The 25246-nt window shown below is 50.8% G+C and overlaps 1 protein-coding gene across 1 annotated transcript in view; it reads left to right on the forward strand.

Annotated features, from left to right (window-relative positions):
* Nucleotides 1–12020: 12020 nt before the first annotated feature.
* The window catches only part of GRID2IP (Grid2 interacting protein), a 61042-nt gene continuing 47816 nt past the window's right edge, over nucleotides 12021–25246 (forward strand). Inside the window, exons 1-2 of the mRNA XM_055292303.2 lie at nucleotides 12021–12474; nucleotides 24184–24338. Coding sequence (XP_055148278.1) covers nucleotides 12046–12474; nucleotides 24184–24338 — 584 coding nt within the window. The 5' untranslated portion in view covers nucleotides 12021–12045. The remainder of the gene's footprint in view (nucleotides 12475–24183; nucleotides 24339–25246) is intronic.

Genomic DNA, 25246 nt, shown 5'->3' on the forward strand with positions numbered 1-25246 from the left:
CCTGCCTCAGCCTCCAAGTAGTTGGGACTACGGGTGCGCGCCACGATGCCCAGCTAATTTTTGTATTTTTTTTTTTAGCAGAGACAGGGTTCCACTGTGTTGGCCAGGATGGTCTCAATCTCTTGACCTCGTGATCCACCCACCTCAACCTCCCAAAGTGGTGGGATTACAGGCGTGAGCCACCGTGCCTGGCCCTTTTTTTAGCGGAGTCTTGCTCTTTCTCCCAGGCTAGAATGCCATGGCACGATCTCGGCTCACTGCAACCACCACCTCCCAGGTTCAAGCAATTCCCCTGCCTCAGCCTCTCAAGTAGCTGGGATTACTGGCACCCACCACCATGCCTGGCTAATTTTTTGTGTTTTAGTAGAGATGGCATTTCACCATGTTTGCCAGGCTGGTCTCGAGCTCCTGACCTCAGGTGGTCCACCCTCCTCAACCTCCCAAAGTGCTGGGATCACAGGCGTGAACCACCACGCCTGACCAGAGATCCTGTCTCTTAAAAAAAAAAAACGAGAAAACAAAAAACGTCAGGCTTCATGGCTCACGCCTATAATCCCAGCACTTCAGGAAGCTGAGGCAGGAGGATCGCTTCAGCCCAGGAGTTCAAGACCAGCCTAGGCAACATAGGGACACCCCGCTTTACAAAAAAAAAAAAAATTACTTAGGGCAGCCTGGGGAGGGGAATGTACTTCTGTTAGAGGAATGGGGCTGCAGTGTAGATTTTATTAATGTCTTCATTCATTTCTCAAACATTTATTGAGCATCTGTGACTCGACAAACATTATTCTGGGTCCCACAGATACAGCAATAAACAAAACAAAGAGAAATATCTGCCCTCCTAGTGTTTGCATTCTCATGGGTGGAGAGTACAATAAACAGGATGAATCCATAGGACCCCTGGGGTCATGTCAGATGGTGATGCACCTCCTCCACTCTCCTCTCTGAAATTAGGGGAGGGGAGCAGAGGAGGACTGGGAGGCTTATGGAACAGGAGACATCTGTACAGAAACTGGGAGGGGGTAAGTGGAGGCATGCGGACACGTGGGAGAAAAGGTCCAGGCAGAGGAAAAAGCTTGTGCAAAGGTCCTGAGTGGGAGCTCAATGCTTGGCTTGGGCGAGGAGTGACTGGACAAGGGGTCCTGTAGCAGGGGAAAAGTCAGAGAGGTGCAAGGACCTGATTGGGTGGGGTCCTGCAGGCCATGTGAGGACTTAAGTGAGGGGGAGCAATTTGAGCATACGAGCTGGGTGCAGTAGCTCACTTCTGTAATCCTAACACTTAAGGAGGCAGAGGTGGGAAGACTGCTTGAGTCCAGGAGTTCAAAACCAGCCTGGGCAGCAGAGCAAGATCTTTTCCTCCACAAAAACAAATGAGCAAATAAACAACAACAAACAAATAAACAAACACAAACAAGTTTGAGGCTGGGCACAGTGGCTCAAGCCTGTAATCCCAGCATTTTGGGAGGCCGAGGCGGGCAGATCACTTGAGGTCTGGACTTCAAGACCAGCCTGGCCAACATGGTGAAAACCTGTCTCTACTAAAAATACAAAAATTAATAGGGATTGTGGTGGGTACCTGTAGTCCCAGCTACTCCAGAGGCTGAGGCAGGAGAATCGCTTGAACCCAGAAGGTGGAGGTTGCAGTGAACCAAGACTGCACCCCAACCTGGGTGACAGAGCAAGACTGCCTCAAAACAAAACAGAAATAAAAACAAAAAACCAACAACAAGTTTGAGCAGAGGAACTACAGGATCTGATTTTCCTTTTTTTGGGGGGGTGGGGGCCTGCAGACACATCTCAAACCCTGCGCACAAACGATCCTCCTCCTCCACCTCCCAAAGTACTGGGATAACAGGCATGAGCCACCGCGCCTAGCCTGACTTTCCTAATAGCTCCTTCTGGGTGCTGTGTTGACAATAGACTGCAGGAGGCAAGGGAAGATCAAGGAGTAAGTGGTGGAAGCATTCCAAGAGATGGATGATGGCAGCTTGGACCAGGGTGATGGTCTGGAAAGTGGAGAGAAGAGGGTGAGTTCTGGTTCTAACTTTATTTTTTTACTTTTTATTTTATTTTAGAGAAAAGGCAACGCTCTAGTAGGCCACGAGGAGCTACTCTTTTCTCTCTCTCTCTTTTTTTTTTTTTTTTTTGAGACAGGGTCTCACTCCATCACCCAGGCTGGAGTGCAGTGGCGTGATCTCAGCTCACTGCAATCTTAACCTCCTGGGCTCAAGTGATCCTCCCGCCTCAGCCTCCTTAGTAGCTGAGGCTACAGCCACCACCACACCCTGCTGTTTTTTGTTTTGTTTTGTTTTTCTGTAGAGATGGGTCTCATTATGTTGCCCAGGTCACCATAATTGAGCTCCAGCTGGGATGTTTTCCAGAAATGCTTTACCCAAAGAGGCTCTCCAGGTTAGTGTGTGTGTGTGTGCGTGTGTGTGTGTGTGTAATAGATTTCTCTATTTTTTTTTTTGTTTTTTTGTTTGAGATGGAATCTCACTCTGTCGCCAGGCTTGAGTGCAATGGCGCGATCTTGGCTCACTGCAACCTCCGCCTCCCAGGTTCAAGCGATTCTCCTGCCTCAGCCTCCCAAGTAGCTGGGATTACAGGCGCCGACCACCACACCCAGATAATTTTTCTATTTTTAGTAGAGACGGGGTTTCACCATGTTGGGCAGGATGGTCTCAATCTCTCGACCTCGTGATCCACCCACCTTGGCCTCCCAAAGTGCTGAGGTTACAGGTGTGAGGCACCGTGCCTGGCCGTGCTTTCTTATCTCATTTACATTATAAGCTGTCTGCTGGGGAGTTCACAGTATATCCTCACTGAAAAAAAAAAAAAGTCTGATGTTGTAACAGAATACATGTGAGATCACAGTTCCACATGCTTAACAGGCTGCTTAATTTGTGCTGGATGGTAATTGACATAAACAGTGGCGGTCACGTGGGTGACTTGGCATACTTTTTATCTTCTTGCATTCACACACTGATGTCTCTCCAGGATGCTAAAAAATTGAGTTACCTGATACTGCTGATGGGAATATAAGATGGTACAACCATTATGGAAAATGATTTGGCAGCTTCTTCAAGTTAAGTATACAACCCACTTGTCTTAGCCCATTCGGGCTGCTGTAACAAAAATACCATAAACTGGGTAATTTATAAATAATCAAAATTTGGCTGGGTGCAGTGGCTCACGCCTATAATCCCAGCACTTTGGGAAGCCGAGGTAGGCAGATCACCTGAGGTCAGGAGTTCAAGATCAGCCTGGCCAACATGGTGAAACCCCATCTCTACTAAAAATATAAAAATTAGCTGGGCATAGTGGCACATGCCTGTAATCCCAGCTGCTCGGGAGGCTGAGGCAGGAGAATTGCTTGAACCCGGGAGGCGGAGGTTGCAGTGAGCCAAGATCGCGCCATTGCACTCCAGCCTGGGAGACAGAGCAAGACTCTGTCTCGGAGAAAAATAAAATAAAATAAAAATAATCAAAATTTATGGCTCACAATCCTGGAGGCTGGGAAGTTTAGGATCAAGGTGCAGGCAGATTTGGTGTCTGGTGAGGACCAGTTCCTCATAAGTGGTATCTTCTATGGTATCCTCACATAATGAAAGGACAAATAGCCTCCCTGAAGCCTCTTTTATAAGGGAACTAATCCTTCTAATTTATATCTCCCAAAGGTCTCACCTTTGAATATTATCAGCCTGGGGATTATGTTTCAACCTATGAGTTTTGGGGGATGTAAACATTCAGACCATAGCACTACCCGCTCCACTTGTTTTAGTTCAGACTGCCATAACGAAATACCACAGACTGAGTGGCTTAAACAGCAGAAATTTATTCACTGACAGTTCTGGAGACAGGACAGCCATGAGCAAGGTGCTGGCCAATTGGGCTCCCGGTGAGGGCTCTTTTTCTGGTTTGTAGACTGCTGCCTTCTTACTGTGTCCTCAATGATCTCTTCTTGGCACACCCTAAGACACAGTAAGTGAGCTCTTTTGTTTCTCTTCTTCTTCTTCTTCTTCTTTTTTTTTTTTTTGATACAGGATCTGGCTGTGTTGCCCAGGCTGGAGTGCAGTGGCTAATCACAGCTCACTGCAGCCTCGTCCTCCTGGGCTCAAGTGATCCTCCCACCTGAGCCTCCCACCTGAGTCTCCCAAGTAGCTGGGACTACAGGCACATGCCACCATGCCCAGTTAATTTTTGTGTTTTTCATAGAGACGAGATTTTGCCATGTTGCCCAGACTGGTATTGAACTCCTGAGCTCAAGCGATCTTCCTCCCAAAGTGCTGGGATTACAGGCATGAGCCACTGCACCAGGCCTGATGTCTCTTCTTCTTCTTTTTTTTTTTTTTTTTTTTTTTTGAGACAGAATTTCACTCTCGTTGCCCGGGCTTGAGTGCAATGGCGTGATCTCGGCTCACCGCAACCTCCACCTCCTGGGTTCAAGCGATTCTCCTGCCTCAGCCTCAAGAGAAGTAGCTGGGATTACAGGCATGCACCACCACACCCGGCTAATTTTGTATTTTTAGTAGATTACACCTGTAATCCAAGCACTTTGGGAGGTTGAGGCAGGCAGATCACTTGAGGCCAGGAGTTCGAGACCAGCCTGGCCAACATGGTGAAACTCTGTCCCTACTAAAAATACAAAATCAGCTGGGTGTGGTGGCACACACCTGTAATCCCAGCTACTCGGGAGGCTGAGACGCTAGAATTGCTTGAACTTGGGAGGTGGAGGTTGCAGTGAGGTGAGATGGTGCCACTGCACTCCAGACTGGGTGACAGAGTGAGACCCTGTCTCAGAAAGAAAAAAAAAAAAGAAAGAAAAAGGCTGAGTGCGGTGGCTCATGCTTGTAATCCCAGCACTTTGGGAGGCCGAGGCAGGTGGATCACAAGGTCAGGAGTTCAAGGCCAGCCCCAGGCCAGCAGGGTTTCCTGGGGGTGTCAGCAGATATGGAAAAGTTCCTGGAGACTCTTGTGTGGGTGCTGATGAGAGGGGCTGGCGTCATTGACTTCTCGCTTCATTTTACACCCCAGGTTCAAACATCAGCAAATCCTAGGGATTTTGCTGGAATTTCTTAGTTTTTCATTTCAAATTCAGAGTTCCTTAGTTTTTCCCTAAAGCTCTTTGATTTTTTGTTTGTTCGCTTTTCTTTGTTTGTTTTGTTTTGTTTTGAGACAGAGTTTCATTGTTGTTGCCCAGGCTGGAGTGCAATGGTGTGATCTTGGCTCACCACAACATCCACCTCCTGGGTTCAAGCGATTCTCCTGCCTCAGACTCCCTAGTAGCTGGGATTACAGGCATGCGCCACTATGCCCGGCTAATTTTGTATTTTTAGTAGCGACCGGGTTTCACCATGTTGGCCAGGCTGGTCTAAAATGCCTCGCCTCAAGCAATCCACCCACCTCGGCCTCCCAAAGTGTTGGGATTACAATCGTCAGCCACCGTGCCCAGCTGTAACTTTTACATATATTTTTTGTAGTTAAGGAGTCTCCCTGTGTTGCCAAGGCTGTTTCCAAACTCCTGGCCTCAAGTGATCCACCTGCCTTGGCCTCCCAAAGTGCTGGGACTACAGTGTGCACCACGCTTGGATAATTTTTATTTTTATTTTTTGTAGAGATGAGGTCTCGCTATGTTGCCCAGGCTGGTCTTGAACCCCTGGGTTCAAATGATTCTCCCACCTCAGCCTCCCAAAGCGCTGGGATTACAGGTGTGAGCCACTGCGTCTGGCCCCCAAAGCATTTTTGCTATCCTGGGTCTCCCCTTCTGCCAATATTCTCAGCCTGTCGGGCTCCTACTGCGGCGTTCTCTGTGGAACTGGATTCCCACACCCTTTTGGGTCTCACAGTCCCCTTCAGCATCACTGTTCCCTCTGAACCAAGTGATACACCCCACCCCAAAGCAACACCCCTGAATCCTCTCGACCTACCTGCCATGCTCTGGGACCTCGTGGATGGGCCGGGCCCCAGCTGTGGCTCACCCCCCACCAGGAGTAAGCAGAAGGGGCCGGCAGGCTTGGGCCCTGGCCAAGCCATCCAGCCATCCTGCTGGTCCACCTGGTAACTGGGGCCTTCTCAGGTTACCCAGAGGATCACTTTGCCTTAGAAACTCCAGCTGTCACTACGGGTGCGTCAGTAACTGATGCCAAGGCCCTGAGCAGCAGAGGGCCGGCCACAAGCGAGTGTCCTTGGGCGTCCCGGGAGCACTGTGTTCTGAACTCCGTGGTCATTGCAGTCATCAGCAAGAAAGGTGAGCGGCCCTGGGCTAGGGGCACAGCACCCACTTATCTGAGATCAGGGGCCCAGAGATGCCTCTTTCTTGTGCTCTAAGCTAGCCCAGTGATCCCCATTAAGAGCATGCACTTTTGCTTCCAGGGAAGGTGAAGGAAAAGACAGTGGGTCAGGCTGGGGGCTCTGATGGGCGGAAGAGAGGGCTTGGGTCAGCCTGCAGGGCTGGGGATACATTGGGGGCTTGCCAAGGTTCAGGAGCCCTGGGGAGTCAGTACTGTGGGCTGACCCAACCAGATTGGGTATGGAGATGTTAGAAGTTCCCTGCTTCAGCCTTTGATGTGCAGCCCTTTCACCCATCACAGGTGTGGGGTCCAGAACAGATGTGCATGGGGAGGTGGGAATTGTGTCTCAGCCCCCAATTCGGTTTCCAACCAGCCCTTCCTTTTTTTTTTTTTTTTTTTTTTGAGACAGAGTCTTGCTCTCTCACCCAGGCTGGAGTGCAGTGTCACAATCTCTGCTCACTGCAACCTCCGCCTCCCGGGTTCAAGCAATTCTCCTGCCTCAACCTTCCGAGTAGCTGGGATTACAGGTGTGCACCGCCACGCCTGGCTAATTTTTGTTTTTTCAGTAGGGACAGGGTTTCACCGTGTTGGCTAGGCTGGTCTCGAATGCCTGACCTCAGGTGATCCGCCCACCTTGGCCTCTGAAAGTGCTGGGATTACAGGCGTGAGCCACCGTGCCCGGCCAGCCCTTCCTTGATGATGGGGAGCGGAGTCTCCTCTCATGGTTGACTTCAGGCCCGTCCAGGACAACATGATACCCAAACCCCACCTGGACACAGGAGACCATGGGAGCCCAGTGCTTTGCCACCAAGCGACAGAGGAAGTGTCCCTGAGGCTCCATGCCTGAGGCTCCATGTCCCTCAGGCTCCATGTGGGGCCAGCACTACAGCCTGGCAGCTGAGGATGAGGACTCCCGGGGTGTATTTGGATCTGATCCCGCCAGCCTCAGGGTATGACAGCCTCTTTCCCACCTAGTGCGAGGAGTTCTCTCACTGGGCCCTCTGGTGGCCAGGTTACACCAGCTCTCACTGGGTGTCACTCAAGGAAAGTTCCTTCTAGTCCATCATAGGTCTCTTCCTCGTCCCCAGTCCCCAAATCTGCAGCTTCCTGGCAATGTGCCCCAGGCCTCCTGGGAGAGGCTGGTTCTGCAAAGAAGACGGCCATGGGCAGATCTCCACACAGCTGCAGGGGGCTGAGCGGCATCCAAGCCCCGGGGCCTTGCAAAACCAGCCCTCAGAGGGTCTTCCAAGCCAGCTCAGGAAGCCTTCACACACTGACCAGAACGATACTGACCACACCACATACTGCCTATGGTTTCAGAGGCCGCCATGGGCTCCTACAAAAACCCCTGCTATAAATAGAAACACACACCAGGCTGAGGCAGGAGGATCACTTGAGGCCAGGAGTTCAAGACTAGTCTGGGAAACATAGCGAGACCCGGTCTCTATTTTAAATGGGCCGGGTGCAGTGGCTCACACCTGTAATCCCAGCACTTTGGGAGGCCGAGGCAGGTGGATCATTTGAGGTCAGGAGTTCAAGACCAGCCTGACCAACATGGTGAAACCCCGTTTCTACTACAAATACAAAAATTAGCTGGGCGGTGGTGGCGCACACCTGTAATCCCAGCCACTCAGGAGGCTGAGGCAGGAGAATCACTTGAGTCTGGGAGGCGGAGGTTGCGGTGAGCCAGTCTAGGGTGACAGAGTGAGACCGTCTCAAAAAAAAAAAGAAAAAAGTTTTTATTTTTGTTTTTTGTTTTTTTGAGACAGAGTCTCACTCTGTCGCCCAGGCTGGAGTGCAGTGGTATGATCTTGGCTCACTGCAACCTCCAACTCACAGCTTCAAGAGATTCTCCTGCCCCAGCCTCCCAAGTAGCTGGGATTACAGGCGCCCGCTACCATGTCTGGCTAATTTTTTCTTTTTTTTTTTTTTTTTTTGAGACGGAGTCTTTCTCTGTCCCCCAGGCTGGAGTGCAGTGGCGCAATCTCGGCTCACTGCAAGCCCCGCCTCCCGGGTTCACGCTATTCTCCTGCCTCAGCCTCCCGAGTAGCTGGGACTACAGGCGCCCGCCAACACGCCCGGCTAATTTTTTTTTGTATTTTTAGTAGAGACGGGGTTTCACCGTGTTAGCCAGGATGGTCTCGATCTCCTGACCTCATGATCCACCCGCCTCGGCCTCCCAAAGTGCTGGGATTACAGGCGTGAGCCACCGCGCCCGGCCGAGATGCAACTTTCATATGAGACCTCTTCTTGTTTCCTCTTTACTTAGAGGTTTCTAGCACTGAGTATCCCACTAGTTGCAAGTGATTGGAACTGAACTCTAAACAGCCTTATATTTTTTTAAATTTATTTATTTATTTACTTATTCATTTGTTTGTTTATTTTTGAGACAGGGTCTCGCTCTACTGCCCAGGCTGGAGTGTGGTGGCACCATCATGGCTCACTGCAGCCTCCACCCCCCTGGGCTCAACTGATCCTCACATCTCAGCCTCCCAAGTAGCTGAAACTACAGGCACGTGCCACAAGCCTAGCTAAATTTTTGTGTTTCTTTGGAAGACTTGGGGTCTTGCTATGTGGCCCCAGGCTGATCACCAACTCCTGAGCTCAAGCAATCCACCCACCTCAGCCTCCCAAAGTGCTGGATTACAGGTGTAAGCCACTGTGCCTGGCCAATTTTTATTTCTTTTTAGAGGTACGGTCTTGCTCTGTCATCCAGGCTGCAGTGCAGTGATGTGATCATAGCTCACTGCAGCCTCAAACTCCTGGGTTCAGGCAATCCTCCCACCTCAGCCTCCTGAGTAGCTAGGACTACAGGTGTGTACCACCATGCTTGGCTAATTTTTTTTTTAAGACAGGGTCTGGCTTATGCCTGTAATCCCAGCACTTTCGGAGGCTGAGGCGGGTGAATCACCTGAGGCCAGGAGTTTGAGACCAGCCTGGCCAACATGGCAAAACCCTGTCTCTACAAAAAAATACAAAAATTAGCCATGCATGGTGGTGTGCACTTGCAGTTCTAGCTACTTGGGAGGCTGAGGCAGGAGAATTGCTTAAACCTGGGAAGTGGAGGTTGCAGTGAGCTAAAATCGAGCCACTGCACTCCACTGTGGGTGACAGGGTGAAACGCCATCTCAAAAAAAAAAAAAAAGCCAGGCGTGGTGGCTCACACCTGTAATCCCAGCACTTTGGGAGGCCAAGGCGGGCGGATCACGAGGTCAGGAGATCGAGACCATCCTGGCTAACACGGTGAAACCCCGTCTCTACTAAAAAAATACAAAAAATTAGCTGGGCGTGGTGGCGGGCGCCTGTAGTCCCAGCTACTCGGGAGGCTGAGGCAGGAGAATGGTGTGAACCCAGGAGGCGGAGCTTGCAGTGAGCCGAGATAGCGCCACTGCACTCCGGCCTGGGCAAAAGAGCGAGATTCTGTCTCAAAAAAAAAAAAAAGGCAGGGTCTTGTTCTGTTGTCCAGGCTGTCTTAAACTCCTGGGCTTAAGTGATCCTCCTGTCTCAGTCTTCCAAAGCACTGAGATTACAGGTGTGAGCCACCTCAACCACCAAAAAGAGGAATTTATGAGCCTGTGTTATTGAGAAGTCCTTTTGTCAAATGTAAGTTGGGTGCATTTCAGGCACAGCTGGTTCCAGGAGTTCAGATGATGTCATAAGAACTGATCCTCCACAGGGTGGCAACATGGCTGCCAGCAGCCCCAAACCTTCGACGTCCATACAGCTAACAGACCCACAGAAAGACCGTTCTCTCTCAGGACCAATGTATCAACTCTGCAGGGACTCCGAAAAGCCCTCTGTGGGACACAAAGGCTGAGATACAGTGATTGGCCAGCCTGGTCAATGCCCACCCCGGCCACCAGGGCCAGTACATAAATGTTTGTTCCCCAAATCCCAGGGCATAGGAAAGAAGACATCAACCCACTCCACCTCCTACAACACGACTGAGGGGAATCCAGTGAGGGCATCCTCAAGCCAGGCAGGAGACGTCTGGACAGAGGTTTGAGGCTTTGCCTGAGGTGTGTGGGGAGGCTCTGTGGAGAGAGCCTTGGATGGGGGCCTGAGGGCGACCTGGCTCTGCCATTCCCCAGCTGGGTGACCTTGGGTTAGCGCCCTCTCCTGTCTCAAGGTGCAGACACGCCACATGCTGGGTCTGAGGAGGTTTCTAAAGTCTCCTCCAGGCTGGGTGCAGTGGCTCACACATGTAATCCCAGCACTTTGGGGGGCTGAAGGAGGATCGCTTGAGCCCAGAAGTTTGAGATCTGTCTGGGCAATGTAGTGAGACACCATTTCTATAAAAAAATTTTTTTTTTAATTAGCTGGGCATGGTAGTATGCGCCTGTGGTCCCAGCTACTCAGGAGGCTGAGGCAGGAGGATGACTTCAGCTTGGAAGGTCGAGGCTGCAGTGAGATATGATGGTGTGTCTGCATTCCAGACTGGGTGACAGAGTGAGACTCTGCCTCTAAAAAATAAAGCAAAATAAAATAAAGCCCCAGAGGCTGGGCGCGGTGGCTCACGCCTGTAATCACAGCACTTTGGGAGGCCGAGGCAGGTGGATCACCTGAGGTCAGGAGTTGGAGACCAGCCTGGCCAAAATGGTGAAACCCTGTCTCTACTAAAAATACAAAAACTAGCCACGCGTGGTGGTGGACACCTGTAATCCCAGCTATTCGGGAGGCTGAGACAAGAGAATCACTTGAACCCAGGAGTCAGAGGTTGCAGTGAGCCGAGATCACACCACTGCACTCCAGCCGGGGTGACAGAACAAGACTCTGTCTCAAAAATAAAATAAAATAAAATAAAAGGCCCAAAGATATGAATGGCCTCTGGGGGACCATTCTGCTCCAACATTCTGGGCTTCAGGAAGTTTGTGATTCATGCCAGACCCTGAAAGGGAATTTTGGTAGATGGAGAGGGGTAAGAAGAGGGATTAAGGTGTAGGGATTGAGGAGGGCCTATGGAAGCCAAGTGTACCATGTAAGACAGTAAAACAGACCTGTGGAAGCAGGAGGGGCCCATGGAAAAGGGTGTGGCCGCATTGGTTAAAAATCCAAGGCACTCAAAAGAAGACTTTAAGGAAGGGCCACTTTTCTTTTACACCCCCTTCCCAATTTTGTTTTTAGTAAGAAAAAAAAAAAAAAACAAACCCAGGCCAGGCACGATGGCTCATGCCTGTAATCCTAGCACTTTGAGAGGCTAAGGCAGGCAGACTACCTGAGGCCGGGAGTTCGAGACCGGCCTGGGTAACATGGTGAAACCCTGTCTCTACTAAACATACAACAATTAGGCAGGCCAGGCACAGAGGCTCACGCCTGTAATCCCAGCACTTTGGGAGGCCAAGGCCGGCAGATCACCTAAGGTCAGGAGTTCCCAGCTTGACCAACATGGAGAAACCCGGTCTCCACTAAAAATACAAAATTAGCCAGGTGTGGTGGCACATGCCTGTAATCTCAGCTACTCACGAGACTGAGGCAGGAGAATCGCTTGAACCCAGGAGGTGAAGGGTGCGGTGAGCGGAGATGGCGCCATTGCACTCCAGCCTGGGCAACAAGAGCGAAACTCCGTCTTAAAAAAAAAAAACAACCAAAAAAAAACCACAGACAGATGGAAGGGAATTGAGACAAAGAGTCAGAGTCAGAGGGAGGGGGCAGAGATAAGTAGAGGCCTTCAGTGGCCCATGCCCTGGGCCTTTGAGTGGCTTTGGAGCCACGGAGAGAGCTGCAAGGAAATCCCTGTTCTGTCTTCAGTTCTAGGTGCATGGCCACTGCTGCCATGCCGGCCACCAACCAGGGCTGGCCCGAGGACTTTGGTTTCCGTCTAGGTGGCTCCGGCCCCTGCTTCGTCCTGGAAGTGGCCGAGGGAAGCAGCGCACATGCCGGAGGATTGAGGCCAGGGGACCAGATCCTGGAGGTGGAGGGGCTGGCGGTGGGCGGTCTGAGCCGCGAGTGTCTCGTGCACCTGGCACGGCGCTGCCCACGTGTGCCACCCAGCCTGGGCGTGCTCCCGGCTCCTGACGGTGTCCACGGCCCGGGATCCGGCCCCGCGGCCCCGACCACAGCCTTGCGGGCCCCGCGGTGCGGCCGCGGCCTAGCTCTGGGCCGTGAGCTGCTTCGCCTGGCTGGCCGCAAGCGCCTGGACGCGGTGCACCGAGAGCGCAGGCGCAAGGCCCAAGAGTTCAGCCGCAAGGTAGGGCGCGGGCGTGGGAGGTAGGGGCGGGGAGGAGGGGGCTCATAATGTGGGCAGGGAGTGGGCGGGGCGCCGCTCTCCCAGGGCCAGAGGTAAGGAAACTTCTGGGGTCAGATTTAACAGAAATATGGGAATGCTCAACTTCAAAACCTTGCATCTAATTTTGCATTTCTAGGCTGGAGTGCAGTGACGAGGTCTTGGCTCACTACAACCTCTGCCTCCCAAGTTCAAGTGATTCTCCTGCCTCATTCTTCCAGTAATTGAGATTACAGGCGTTTGCCACCACACCTAGCTAATTTTTTTTTTTTTTTTTTTTTTTTTTTTAGTAGAGACGGGGTTTCACCATGTTGGTCAGTCTGGTCTCAATCTCCTGACCTCAAGTGATCTGCCCGCCTCAGCCTCCCAAATTGCTGAGATTACAGGCATGAGCCACTGCCCCTGGCCTAATTTTGCAATTTTTATTCACTTGTTTTTCTTTTTTATTAAGGTACTATAGGTGTAAAGTGCATTAAGTGTACAGCTCAATAAATTTTCCATATGCATACACCCTTGAATAACCACCCTCTTGATCAATATATAAAATAATAGGATATAGATAAAAATATAATGTAGACTATAGAATAATTGACACCAGAAGGTTCCCACGTGCCGCTTTCCCTGTCTATCCTCCCCATTAAAACTTAACTGCAGGCTAGGTGCTACGCGTAATCCTAGCATTTTAGGAGGCCAAGGTGGGAGGATCACTTGAGACCCTGAGTTCAAGGCCAGCCTGGGCAACATAATAAGGCACCATCTCTACAAAAAAAATCAGAAACTAGCTGGGCATGGTGGTGCATACCTTATAGTCCCAACTACTCAGGAGGCTGAGGAGGGAAGATCACTTGAGCCTGGTAGTTTGAGGCTGCAGTGAGCTATGATTGCACCACTGCATTCCAGCCTGGGTGACACAGTGAGACCCCATCTCTAAAATAACAAGAGCCACAGATATCGCTTCTTGGCCCTTCATCTAAGATCAAGTGTAAAAGAGCCAGTGGGGTGAGGTGGCTTACGCCTGTTATCCCAGCACTTTGGGAGGCCGAGGAGGGCTGATGGATTGGACTCAGGAGTTTGAGACCAGCCTGGGCAATGTGGTGAAATCCCATCTCTCTCAAAAATATTAAAACAAACAAACAAACAAACAAAAACACAGCCAGGTGTGGTGGCGCATGCCTGTGGTCCCAGATACTCAAGGGGGTTGAGGTGGGAGGATTACTTGAGCTAGGGAGGCAGAGGTTGCAGTGAGCTGAGATCATGCTACTACACTGCAGCCTGGGTGACAGAGTGAGACTCCATTCCCCTTCCCACCATTCCCCCGCTCCAAAAAAATGTAAAAGAGTCACACTTGTTCTAAGCCCCCACAAAACCAGGATTAGGCCTGCCCTTGCACAGCGGCCTGGATGGCTTGTTGGCTGTAGGAGGCCCTAGTTTGGGTTCACCAATCTGCCAAAGGCGTTTCCTCTTGACTTTGGCACAAACCAGGCTGTGATAGACTGCAGGTGGAATATTAGCATGGTCCTGAAGATTAAGAATGAGGAGCCTGGAATGGATCAGACCTCCAGCCGCAAGAAGAACCCAAGGCCTGAGTCACCTGCAGGAAGTGGGGAGTGGCCACAAGGCAAGATGGAGGCACCATTCAGAGACCCAGGGCTGGGATGGAAAGAGGGAGGATAGAGTCGGTCTCAGGCCTGAATCCCAAGCAACCCCTGATTGCAGGAACCTGCCATTTACTGGACAGATCCAGGCAATTCCAAGAAACCCGGGATGTGACACGGTTATAAAAGAAGAAGCTGCCTAGTATGGTTAAATCTACCCCAGGCCATCAACGAGGTCCCAGTACAGCAACCTCCCACACCACTCACCTTCACTCCTGTCCTCCAGGGCTTTCAGATGGGGTCCTAAGGCCTTTATTTCACTAATACTTGAATGGAACAAAAAGTGAGCCTGTGTGCGAATAGGAAATAGTCCAGAGCCAAGACACTCAGTCCCTACCCCTGCCTGGTTATCGGACCCTTGTGGACGTGAAGCCTGGAAACTCAGTATTTGCTTGGCGGCTGGGACACTTAAGCTCATAGAATTTTTTTTTTTTTTTTTTTTGAGACAGAGTTTCTCTCTGTCACCCAGGCTGGAGTGTGGTGGCGTGATCTCGGCTCACTGCAACCTCCGCCTCCCGAGTTCAAGTGATTCTCGTGCCTCAGCCTCTCGCATAGCTGGGATTACAGGCATGTGCCACCATGCACAGCTAATTTTTTTTTTTTCTGTATTCTTAGTAGAGATGGGGTTTCACCATATTGACCAGGCTGGTCTTGAACTCCTGACCTCGTGATCCACCTACCGCTGCCTCCCAAAGTGCTGGGATTACAGGTGTGAGCCACCATGTCTGGCCTACTTTTTTTACATTATTTTGATTTTTAATTTTTGTGGGTACCTAGTAGGTGTATATATTTATGGGGTATCTGAGATATTTTGATACAGGCATGCAATGTGAAATAAGCATGTCATGGAGAATGGGGTACCCATCCCCTCAAGCATTTATCTTTTGAGTTATAAACAATCCATCTACACTCTTTAAGTTTGTATTTTTTTTTTGGGAGACGGAGTCTTGCTCTGTTGCCCAGGCTGGAGTACAGTGGTACGATCTTGGCTCACTGCAACTTCCGCCTCCCGGGTTTAAGCAATTCTCCTGGCTCAGCCTCCCAAGGAGCTAGGATTACAGGCGCCCACCACCATGCCTGGCTAATTTTTGTATTTATAGTAGAGACACGGTTTCACTATGTTGTCCAGGCTGGTCTCGAGCTCCTGACCTCAGGAGATCTGCCTACCTTGGCCTTCCAAAAGTGCTGGAATTACAGGCGTGAGCTACTGCACCCGGCCTAAGTTATTTTAAAATGGACAATTACGTTATTATTGGCTATAATCACCCTGTTGTGTTATCAAGCTCACAGACTTTACCTCCGCGGAAGGGAATCTGCTCAGTTCTGCCCCAGCAGCACTTGGCCATGGGGTCTGGGAGGTCAGGGAGCCTGGAAACTTTGTCGGAGTTTGACTATTGCAGAAATGCCTCCCAGCCCACCGCCCAGGCATCAGATCCCCACCCACTCTGGCCTCCTCCAGTGCCCAAGCTTGGTCCAGTCCTAACCCCTTCCAAATTAACCCCCTCAGGAGTGTCTCCTCCATCATGTACCCTAGCCTGATCCCCTGAATGGGCTTTTCTGACCCTGAGTAGACCAGCCTCTGTGGACAGATGCACACACTCACATACACACAGGACTCAACTCCAGCTTCACTACATCACCAATGTCCAGATCTTCCAAAGCTGTGACTTTCTTCCTGTACCCACAACAGGCTCTGCTGCTATAACAAAGAAACCCAACATTTTTTATTGTTGTTGTTTTTGAGACATGGTCTAGCTCTGTTGCCCAGATTGGAGTGCAGTGGTGCAATCATAGCTCACTACAGCTTCCAGCTCCTGGGCTCAAGTGATCCTCCTGCCTCAGCCTCTCTAGTAGCTGGGACCACAGGTGTGCACCACCACACCTGGCTGATTAAAAAAAAAAAAAGATTGGGGAGATGAGGTCTTGCTATGTTGCCCAGGCTAGTCTCAAACTCCTGGCCTCAAGCAATTCTCCTGCCTCAGCCTCCCAAAGTGCTGGGATTATAGGTGTGAGCCACTATGCCTGACCCAAAATCAACTTCTTAGTGCCTTTGCACTACAGAAGTTTATTTTTGACCCACAGAGTCCTCTAGGGGGTCAGTAGACTTTCTAGGGTGGCTTGATGTCCATACAAGGTCTCAGCATTTCAGACTCCTCCATCTTGATGTGAAGCTTCAGGGTTCCCTATGGAAGAGGAAGAGAACATGGACAATTGTGCATCTGCTCTTACAGACAGCATCTGTCCTCAATGCTCATTGGCCAGAACTGGTTACACTGCTTCTCCCTAAGGATGCTGGGAAATGTAGTCTAATGTGTGTCCTGGAAAGAGGAAAGACCTAGAAATATTGGTGGGTGCGAGTAATAATGCCTGCTACAATCCCAGATCACCTGCCATGGAACCAAAGGTCTATCGCAGACTCCATCTAATCCCTGGAGAGTTGGAAGGGGGCACGTTCAGAACCCCAAACAGGGCAGGATGCAAAAGAAGACCTGCCCAGGAGCAGGACTGGGCAGCAACCCGCTGAGGGTAGAATCCGACAGGCTGCCCAGGCCAGCTGCAGTGTGTTTTCTGGCAAGAAGGAACGGGGAAGTGGAGGATTTCGGTTAGGGCTTGCTGGGCACCCACAAAAGCTGAGAGTGAATCTCGAAACATGATTTCCTCGGGAAGATGAAGGGCCTCCGTGGAGCCCAGTTGGTTTTCTATCTTTTTTTTTTTTTTTTTTTTGAGACTGAGTTTCACTCTTGTTGCCCAGGCTGGAGTGCAATGGCGTGATCTTGGCTCACTGCAGCCTCTGCCTCCTGGGTTCAAGCAATTCTCCTGCCTCAGCCTCCCAAGCAGCTGGTATTGCAGGCATGCACCACCATGCCCGGCTAATTTTGTATATTTTTTAGTAGAGACCGGCTAGGCTTGGTGGCTTGGCTGGGCACGGTGGCTCACACCTGTAATCCCTCCACTTTGGGAGGCCGAGGCAGATGGATCACCTGAGGTCAGGAGTTCAAGTAGAGATGGGGTTTCACCATGTTGGTCAAGCTAGTCTCAAACTCCTGACCTCAGGTGATCCACCTGCCTCTGACTTCCAAAGTACTGGGATTACAGGCATAAGCCACTGCGCCAGACTGGTTGGTTTTCAATCACCAGCCCTCCAATTCTCGCCTCCGCTTTCTGCCTGCCCCAGTTTTTCCTCCTTGAAGTGGCTGATATTTAATAGAAAATCCATTAGTGTCCCGTGATGATACCTCATGCTTAGATGTAGGCTGAGAACATCTGGGTAATAACTGACACCGAAACCACACTGTGGCACGGGCCCCAGGAGGGAGGAACTATTTTTTCCTCTTTCTTACATAAAACATCTCTGCAGCCAGCCATGTTCTCCTTTGAATTGAGGTTGCTGCTGACTTTGATTTCCAAACTGGCAACCTTCCCCAGCATGGTGCGTGCATGGGGAGGGGGCGGCTGGTGCTGCCAGCCTGGCCCGCTCACAGGGAGGGAAACAGTGGTGAGCTGGGGCCTGCAGGAAGTGCAATGCAAGGCTGCTTTTTGGTTCAGTTCCATCCACATTCGCCGAGTGCCTAATATGTGCCAGGCGCTGTGCTTGGGGCTGGACAGGCATGAGACCTTGGGTCATCACACCTAGGTGGGGGAGACAGACGGTTACACAGACTCATGGTGTGTCTGTGCTAGGATTCAGACGTGCACAGAACGTGGCCTCTGACTGGAAACCCTCGAAGCCTCCCGCTACTTCTCCTCCCCTTTTGATATTATCTAGAAAGTGGGTGGATGTACAGTTCCGGAGTTCAAGAGTGAGCTCTGGGCTGAAGATCGAGGTCTGAGAGTCACCGTCTGGGGTTCTTGGCCGGAGCAGGGTCATGGAGAGCCTCAAGTGCAAAAGTGAACTGCAGTGGCAAAGGGCAGTGGTACAGAAACAGCACATGTAGACGGCTCCAGACTAGAGAAGGGAGGAGAATCAGCAGCTTTTGGGATCGAAGGAGGATTGTCTTTTATTTCTTTATTTATGGAGACAGGGTCTCGCTCTGTCACCCAGGCTGGAGCGCAGTGGTGTGATCATGGCTCGCTGCAGCCTTGATTTCCCGGGCATAAGAGATCCTCCCACCTCAGCCTCCCAAGTAGCTGGTAGCTGGGACTACAGGCATGCACCACCACATCTGGCTTTTTCTTTTTTTTTTTTTTTCTTTGATCCGGAGTCTGTCTCTGTTGCCCAGGCTGGAGTACAGTGGCACAATCTCGGCTCACTGCAAGCTCTGCCTCCCGGGTTCATGCCATTCTCCTGCCTCAGCCTCCCGAGTAGCTGGGGCTACAGGCGCCTGCCACCACGCCCAGCTAATTTTTTTTCTATTTTTAGTAGAGACAGGGTTTCACCATGTTAGTCAGGATGGTCTCGATCTCCTGACCTTGTGATCCACCTGCCTCAGCCTCCCAAAGTGCTGGGATTGTAGGCGTGAGCAACCGCACCCAGCCGACTTTTTCGTTATTTAGAGACAGGGTCTGGTTATGTTGCCCAGGCTGGTCTCCAACTCCTGGCCTCAAGCGATCCTCCCACCTTGTCCTCCCAAAGCTCTGTGATTATAGGCATGAGCTGCTGTGCCCAGCTTATTATTTATTTATTTATAGCTTGAGAGAGACTTGAACATTTATATAAGCTGCAGGGAATGGAGAAGTAGAGATACTGAAAACCATGCAGGCTGGGTGCAGTGGCTCACACCTGTAAACCCAGCACATTGGGAGGCTGAGGCGGGTGGATCACCTGAGGTCAGGAGTTTGAGACCAGCCTGGCCAACATGGAGAAATCCTGTCTCTACTAAAAACACAAAACATTAGCTCGTTGTGGTGGCGGGTGCCTGTAATCCCAGCTACTCAGGAGGGTGAGGCAGGAGCATTGCTTGAACCCGGGAGGCAGAGGTTGCAATGAGCCGAGATCACGCCATTGCACTCCAGCCCGGGCAACAAGAGTGACACTCCGTCTCAAAAAAAAAAAAAAAGGCCGGGCGCGGTGGCTCACGCCTGTAATCCCAGGACTTTGGGAGGCCGAGGCGGGCGGATCACGAGATCAGGAGATCGAGACCATCCTGGCTAACATGGTGAAACCCCGCCTCTACTAAAAATACAAAAAATTAGCCGGGCGTGGTGGCGGGTGCCTGTAGTCCCAGCAACTCGGGAGGCTGAGGCAGGAGAATGGGGTGAACCCGGGAGGCGGAGCTTGCAGTGAGCCGAGATTGTGCCACTGCACTCCAGCCTGGGTGATAGAGCAAGACTCCATCTCAAAAAAAAAAAAAAGAAAGAAAAAAGAAAAAGAAAACCATGCATTTACCAGTCATTGATCGTGGGCCTGTGATGTGCAGGACAGGGGAAATAGCCATGAGCAACACAGACAAGGAGCCTGACTTCACACACCTAACATTACTGCAGGGAAAGAGACAGTAAGCAAGTGGATTAATCAATACACAAGCTATTAAAGATCATGATAGGCCGGGCGCGATGGCTCACGCCTGTAATTCCAGCACTTTGGGAGGCCGAGGTGGGCGGATCACCTGAGGTCAGGAGTTTGAGACCAGCCTGGCCAACATGGTGAAACCCCATCTCTACAAAAATTACAAAAATGAGCCAGGCGTGGTGGCGTTTGCCTGTTATCCCAGCTACTTGGGAGGCTGAGTCAGGAGAACCGCTTGAACTCAGGAAGTGGAGGTTGCAGTGAGCCAAGATCCCACCACTGCATAGAGCAACAGAGTGAGTGACAGAGTGAGACTTTGTCTCAAAAAAATAATAATAATAATAAAATTAAATTAAATTAGCCAAGCACAGTGGTGTGCACCTGTGATCCTGGCTACTCGGAAGGCAGAGGTGGGAGGATCACTTGAACACAGGAGTTCAAGGCCACAGGGAGCTATGATTGCACCACTGCACTCCAGCCTGGGCAACAGAGCAAGACCCTGACTCCAAAAAAAAAAAGATGATGATGAATAAAGTGGAGGCATAAACAGGGTAAGGTGAGAGTGACGGGACCCACTTTGACAGGGTGGCCAGGAAAGGCTGCCTGATGAGATGATCTTTGCGCTGAAAGCTGAATGACAAGTAGGTGGCAGGAAGAAAGGGTGGAGACTGGGAATGGTGAGGTGTCTGTGGCCTGGTGGTTTGGCCTTGACTAGGAAGGGGGCTTTTTTTTTTTCTTTCTTTTTTTGAGAGAGTCTCGCTCTGTCACCCAGACTGGAGTGCAGTGGCACGATCTTGGCTCACTGCAACCTCCGCCTCCCAGGCTCAAGCAATTCTCCGGCCTCAGCCTCCCGAGTAACTGGGATTACAGGCGTTTGCCATCATGCCCAGCTAATTTTTGTATTTGTAGTAGAGATGGGGTTTCACCATGTTGGCCAGGCTGGTCTCGAACTCCTAACTTCAGATGATCTGCCCACCTTGGCCTACCAAAGTGCTGGGATGACAGCCGTGAGCCACCGCACCCAGCTGGAAGGGGACCTCTTCAACCTCTGAGAACAGAGGATGGAAGGGAAGGATGCGGAGTCTGTTGAGAAGTTTGGAGGTGGATGAGGGTGAGAGAGGTGGGGCCTGACAGCCCCAGTTCAGGCTGAAGTTGCACCTACAAGTCCTCGAGAGAGGGAGACGTAAATGACTCATGGACTCACTCATGGACCCAGCCTTGCTTCAGGGTCAGCTCCAGCTGTAAGTGCCCAGAGACAACCAGACCTTCAGCCAACAAGGGAGGGGTCTCATGGAGTATGTGCTTTCAGTGGCTAAACTGTATGACGTGTGGGCAATTCGATGATTTTTAATATGTTCGCAGAATGATAACACCCATCACTACCATCCATTTTCAAGCAATCTGATCACTCTAACAAGAAATTCTGCACACCTTAGCCATCACTCCCTATTTCATGGTTTTATTTTCTTATTTATTTATTGAAATGGGGTCTTGATCTGTTGCCCAGACTGGATAGTGCAGTGGCACAATCTTGGCTCACTGCAGCCTCAACTTCCTGAGCTCAAGTGATCTTCTCACTTCAGCCTCCCAAGTAGCTGAGACTACAGGCGTGCACCACCACATCTGGCTAATTTAAAAAAAAATTTTCGAAGAAATGGGGTCATGCCATGTTGCCCAAGATGGTCTTGAATTCCTGGCCTCAGACAATCCTCCTGCCTCGGTCTCCCTCAGCACTGGGATTACAGGTGTGAGCCATTGCCCCCAGCCCTGCCAGGATCTTGCCTCCCACCTACTTGGGATTTTCTTTTCTTTTTTTTTTTTGTTTGAAACAGAGTCTTTGCTCTTGTTGCCTAGGCTGGATGGAGTGCAATGGCAAGATCTCGGCTCACTGCAACCTCCGACTCCTGGGTTCAAGCGATTCTCCTGCCTCAGCCTCCCAAATAGCTGGGATGAATAAAGGCGCCCACCACCACGTCTGGCTAATTTTTGTATTTTTAGTAGAGACGGGGTTTCACCATGTTGGCCAGGCTGGTGTCGAACACCTGACCTCAGGTGATCCGCCCCCCTTGGCCTCCCAAAGTGCTGGGATTACAGGTGTGAGCCACCACACCCAGCTGAGATTTTCCTCTTTGTTTTTGCCCTAGATAGCCAGAAAACTACAAATATCTCCCACATGGATGTACTGCAGTTATTTAGCCCCTACTGTCAGATATTTATATTGCTGCCAACGTCTTAGTGTTAGGAATAATACACAGGTGAACCACCTCACTCATACATCATTGTGCATGTGTCTTGTCAGGATGTGTCTAAGATAAATTCCTAGATGTGAGATCATTGGGTAGAAGGATGGGCTTTGGACACACTTAACAACCTGCCTTCCAGAAACGTGACCATTTGCACGCTCATTTCCAACATGCCCATTTGCATGCTTATTTCCAACATGCCCATTTGCACGCTCGTTTCCAACGTGTCCATTTGCACGCTCGTTTCCAACATGTCCATTTGCATGCTCCTTTCCAACATGATCATTTGCACTCTCATTTCCAACGTGCCCATTTGCATATTAATTTCCAATGTGTCCATTTGCACGCTCATTTCCAATGGCCACACACTCCTGTGTGCAGATGTGCCTTGATTAGTATCAGCTGGTTTGTGGACAAAGACAAAGAAACAAAAGTTCGGAGAGAGAACTGAGGGAGTCAAAATTCAGGGCTAAGGTAACGTGCCAGGACTTTTTTTGTAGAGTCAGAATGTTCTCTGTGGGATCTCTCAGCGCACAGCATGGAAGTGAGTGTAGTATTCAGTAATCGTAACTAGCAATTACTGAATGTGTGGCGTGGTTTTAAGCTTTTATATTAATTCCTTTGATCTTTACAATACTTATTAGAACAGCTCTCTTTGGGTTTGAATCCTGACCCTTCACTTTTGCCCCATGACGCCATCACCTCTACCAGCCTCAGTTTCCTTACATGGAAAATGAAGATGCTGGCCAAGAGAGGTGGCTCACACCTGTAATCCCAGCACCTTGGGAGGCCATGGTGGAAGGATCACTTGAACCCAGAGGTTTGAGGTCAGCCTGGGCAATATAGCAAGACTCCATCTCTACAGAAAAAAAAAATTTTTAATTAGCCACGTGTCTTTAAGTAGATGAGGGATTATAAAAAAACAGATTAGCCAAGCATGTAGGCACACACTTGTGGTCCCAGCTACTTGGGAGGCTAAGGAGGGAGGATCACTTGAGCCTAGGAGGTCAAAGCTGCAGTAAGTTATAATCACACCACTGCACTCCAGCCTAGACAACAGAGTGAGATGATGCCTCTAAAAAAATGAAATTAAAATAAATTGGCTGGGTGCGGTGGTTGACACCTGTAATCCCAGCACTTTGGGAGCCCAAGGTGGGTGGGTCACCTAAGGTCAGGAGTTTGAGAGCAGCCTGGCCAACATGGTAAAATCCTGTCTCTACTAAAAATACAAAAAATCAGCCAGATGTGGTCGCAGGTGCTTGTAATCCCAGCTACTTGGGAGGCTAAGGCAGGAGAATCTCTTGAACTTGGGAGGCAGAGGTTTCAGTGAGCCGAGATTGAGCCATTGCACCCCATCCTGGGTGACAGAGTGAGACTCTATAGCAAAAAATAAATAAATAAATAAATAGATAAATAAATAAATAAATAACAATAAATTAAAAAATTAAAATAAAATGAAGATACTAACCATGCGACCAGGCCCACTTCGCAGGGCAGATATGTGGTTAGAAATGGCATGATATGGTTGGCCGCGGTGGCTCACGCCTGTAATCCTAGCACTTTGGGAGGCCAAGGCGGGCGGATCACCTGAGGTCGGGAGTTCAAGACTAGCCTAACCAACATGGAGAAACCCCGTCTCTACTAAAAATACAAAATTAGCCGGGCGTGGTGGCGCATGCCTATAATCCCAGCTACTCAGAAGGCTGAGGCAGGAGAATCACTGGAACCTGGGAGGTGAGGTTGCAGTGCACCAAGATTGCACCACTGCACTGCAGTCTGGTGATAGAGTGAAACTCGGTCTCAAAAAGAAAGGAAGGGAAGGGGGGGAGGGAGGGGAAGGGAGGGAGGGGGAGGGAGGGGGAGGGAGGGGAAGGGAGGGAGGGGGAGGGAGGGGAAGGGAGGGGAAGGGAGGGGGAGAGGAAGGAGGGGGAGGGAGGGGGAGGGAGGGGAAGGGAGGAGGAGGGAGGGGGAGGGAGGGGAAGGGAGGAGGAGGGGGAGGGAGGGGAAGGGAGGGGGAGGGGGAGGGGAGGGGGAGGAAAGAGAAGAAGGAAGGGAGGAAGGAAGGAAGGAAGAAAAAAGAGGAAGGAAGGAAGGAGGGAAGGAAGGAGGGAGGGAGAGAGGGAAGGAAGGAAGGAAGGAAGGAAGGAAGGAAGGAAGGAAGGAAGGAAGGAGGGAAGGAAGGGGCATGATATAGGCATAGCACTCAGGTGGTACACCCAGGTCAGCCATCCCGTGGAGGTAAACTGAGGGAGGAAAGGAAGGAGGAGAGCACTTCTCCAGGGTTCCATTCTGGATCCCTTTTGCTCATTCACAGGACTCCTCCTTGCAGGTGGATGAAATCTTGGGGGACCAGCCGACTGCCAAGGAGCAGGTGTTCGCCGCACTGAAGCAGTTTGCAGCTGGGCAGCAGGTGGATGACCTGGTGTGGGCTCTCACCCTGGCGCTGCCCCGAGAGGCCTGCGGGCCACTCCTGGACAACCTCAGGTACTGCAGGCAGGGGGCTGGATAGACAGGCAGGGTGGGTCTCACTTAGGGCCGTCATTCCCCCACAACCACCCCAGACACCCCTTCCAGCCCAGGTGGGAGATGATAGATGGTAGCCTGCTCTTGAATGGCATCGCAACATACCTGCAAGCTCCCAAACAAGAGTAGGCCAATGACCCTGAGAAGGCAGCTGTTGGCTCTGCCAGATGCCAGGGTACCACCTTGAGTGATGGGAGAAGGGCCAGGACAGACCTCAGAAAGGATCCACCTTCCCATCCAAAGTCACCACTTTGGCCAGGCACGGTGGCTCCTGCCTGTAATCCACGTGCTTTGGGAGGCTGAGGTGGGAGAACCACTTGAGGCCAGGAGTTGGAGACCAGCCTGCGCAACATAGAAAGACCCCATGTCTATAAAATAAAAAAATTAACTGGGTGTGGTGGCACATGCTTGTAGTCCCAGCTACTTGGGAGGTTGAGGCTGAAGGATTGCTTGAACCCAGGAGGGTGGGACTGCAGTGAGCTATGATTGTGCCACTGCACTCCAGCCTGGATGACAGAGCAAGACACTGTCTCAAAAAAAAAGGTCACAGTCTGCCCTGCTCCACCCCAAAACCTAGATTGTGAAAATCTCCAACAGGGTACCAGACGCTTCCAATTCTTTATTGAGACAGGATAATGGCACAATGTGAGGGCAGGGAAGCCCAGGACTGTGCCATGTGGGGCTCCAGTACCCCCCCACCTCCACCCTATAAACCATGTGTGCTCTTGGCCCTTTGATTTCCTTTCTTTCCTTTCTTCTCTCTCTCTCTCTCTCTCTCTCTTTCTTTCTTTCATCTTCCTTTCTTTTGAGACAGAGTCTCACTCTATTGCCCAGGCTGGAGTGCAGTGGCGTGATCTCGGCTCACTGCA

This window comes from Symphalangus syndactylus, chromosome 9, assembly GCF_028878055.3.
Source record: "Symphalangus syndactylus isolate Jambi chromosome 9, NHGRI_mSymSyn1-v2.1_pri, whole genome shotgun sequence".
Lineage (NCBI taxonomy): Eukaryota > Metazoa > Chordata > Mammalia > Primates > Hylobatidae > Symphalangus > Symphalangus syndactylus.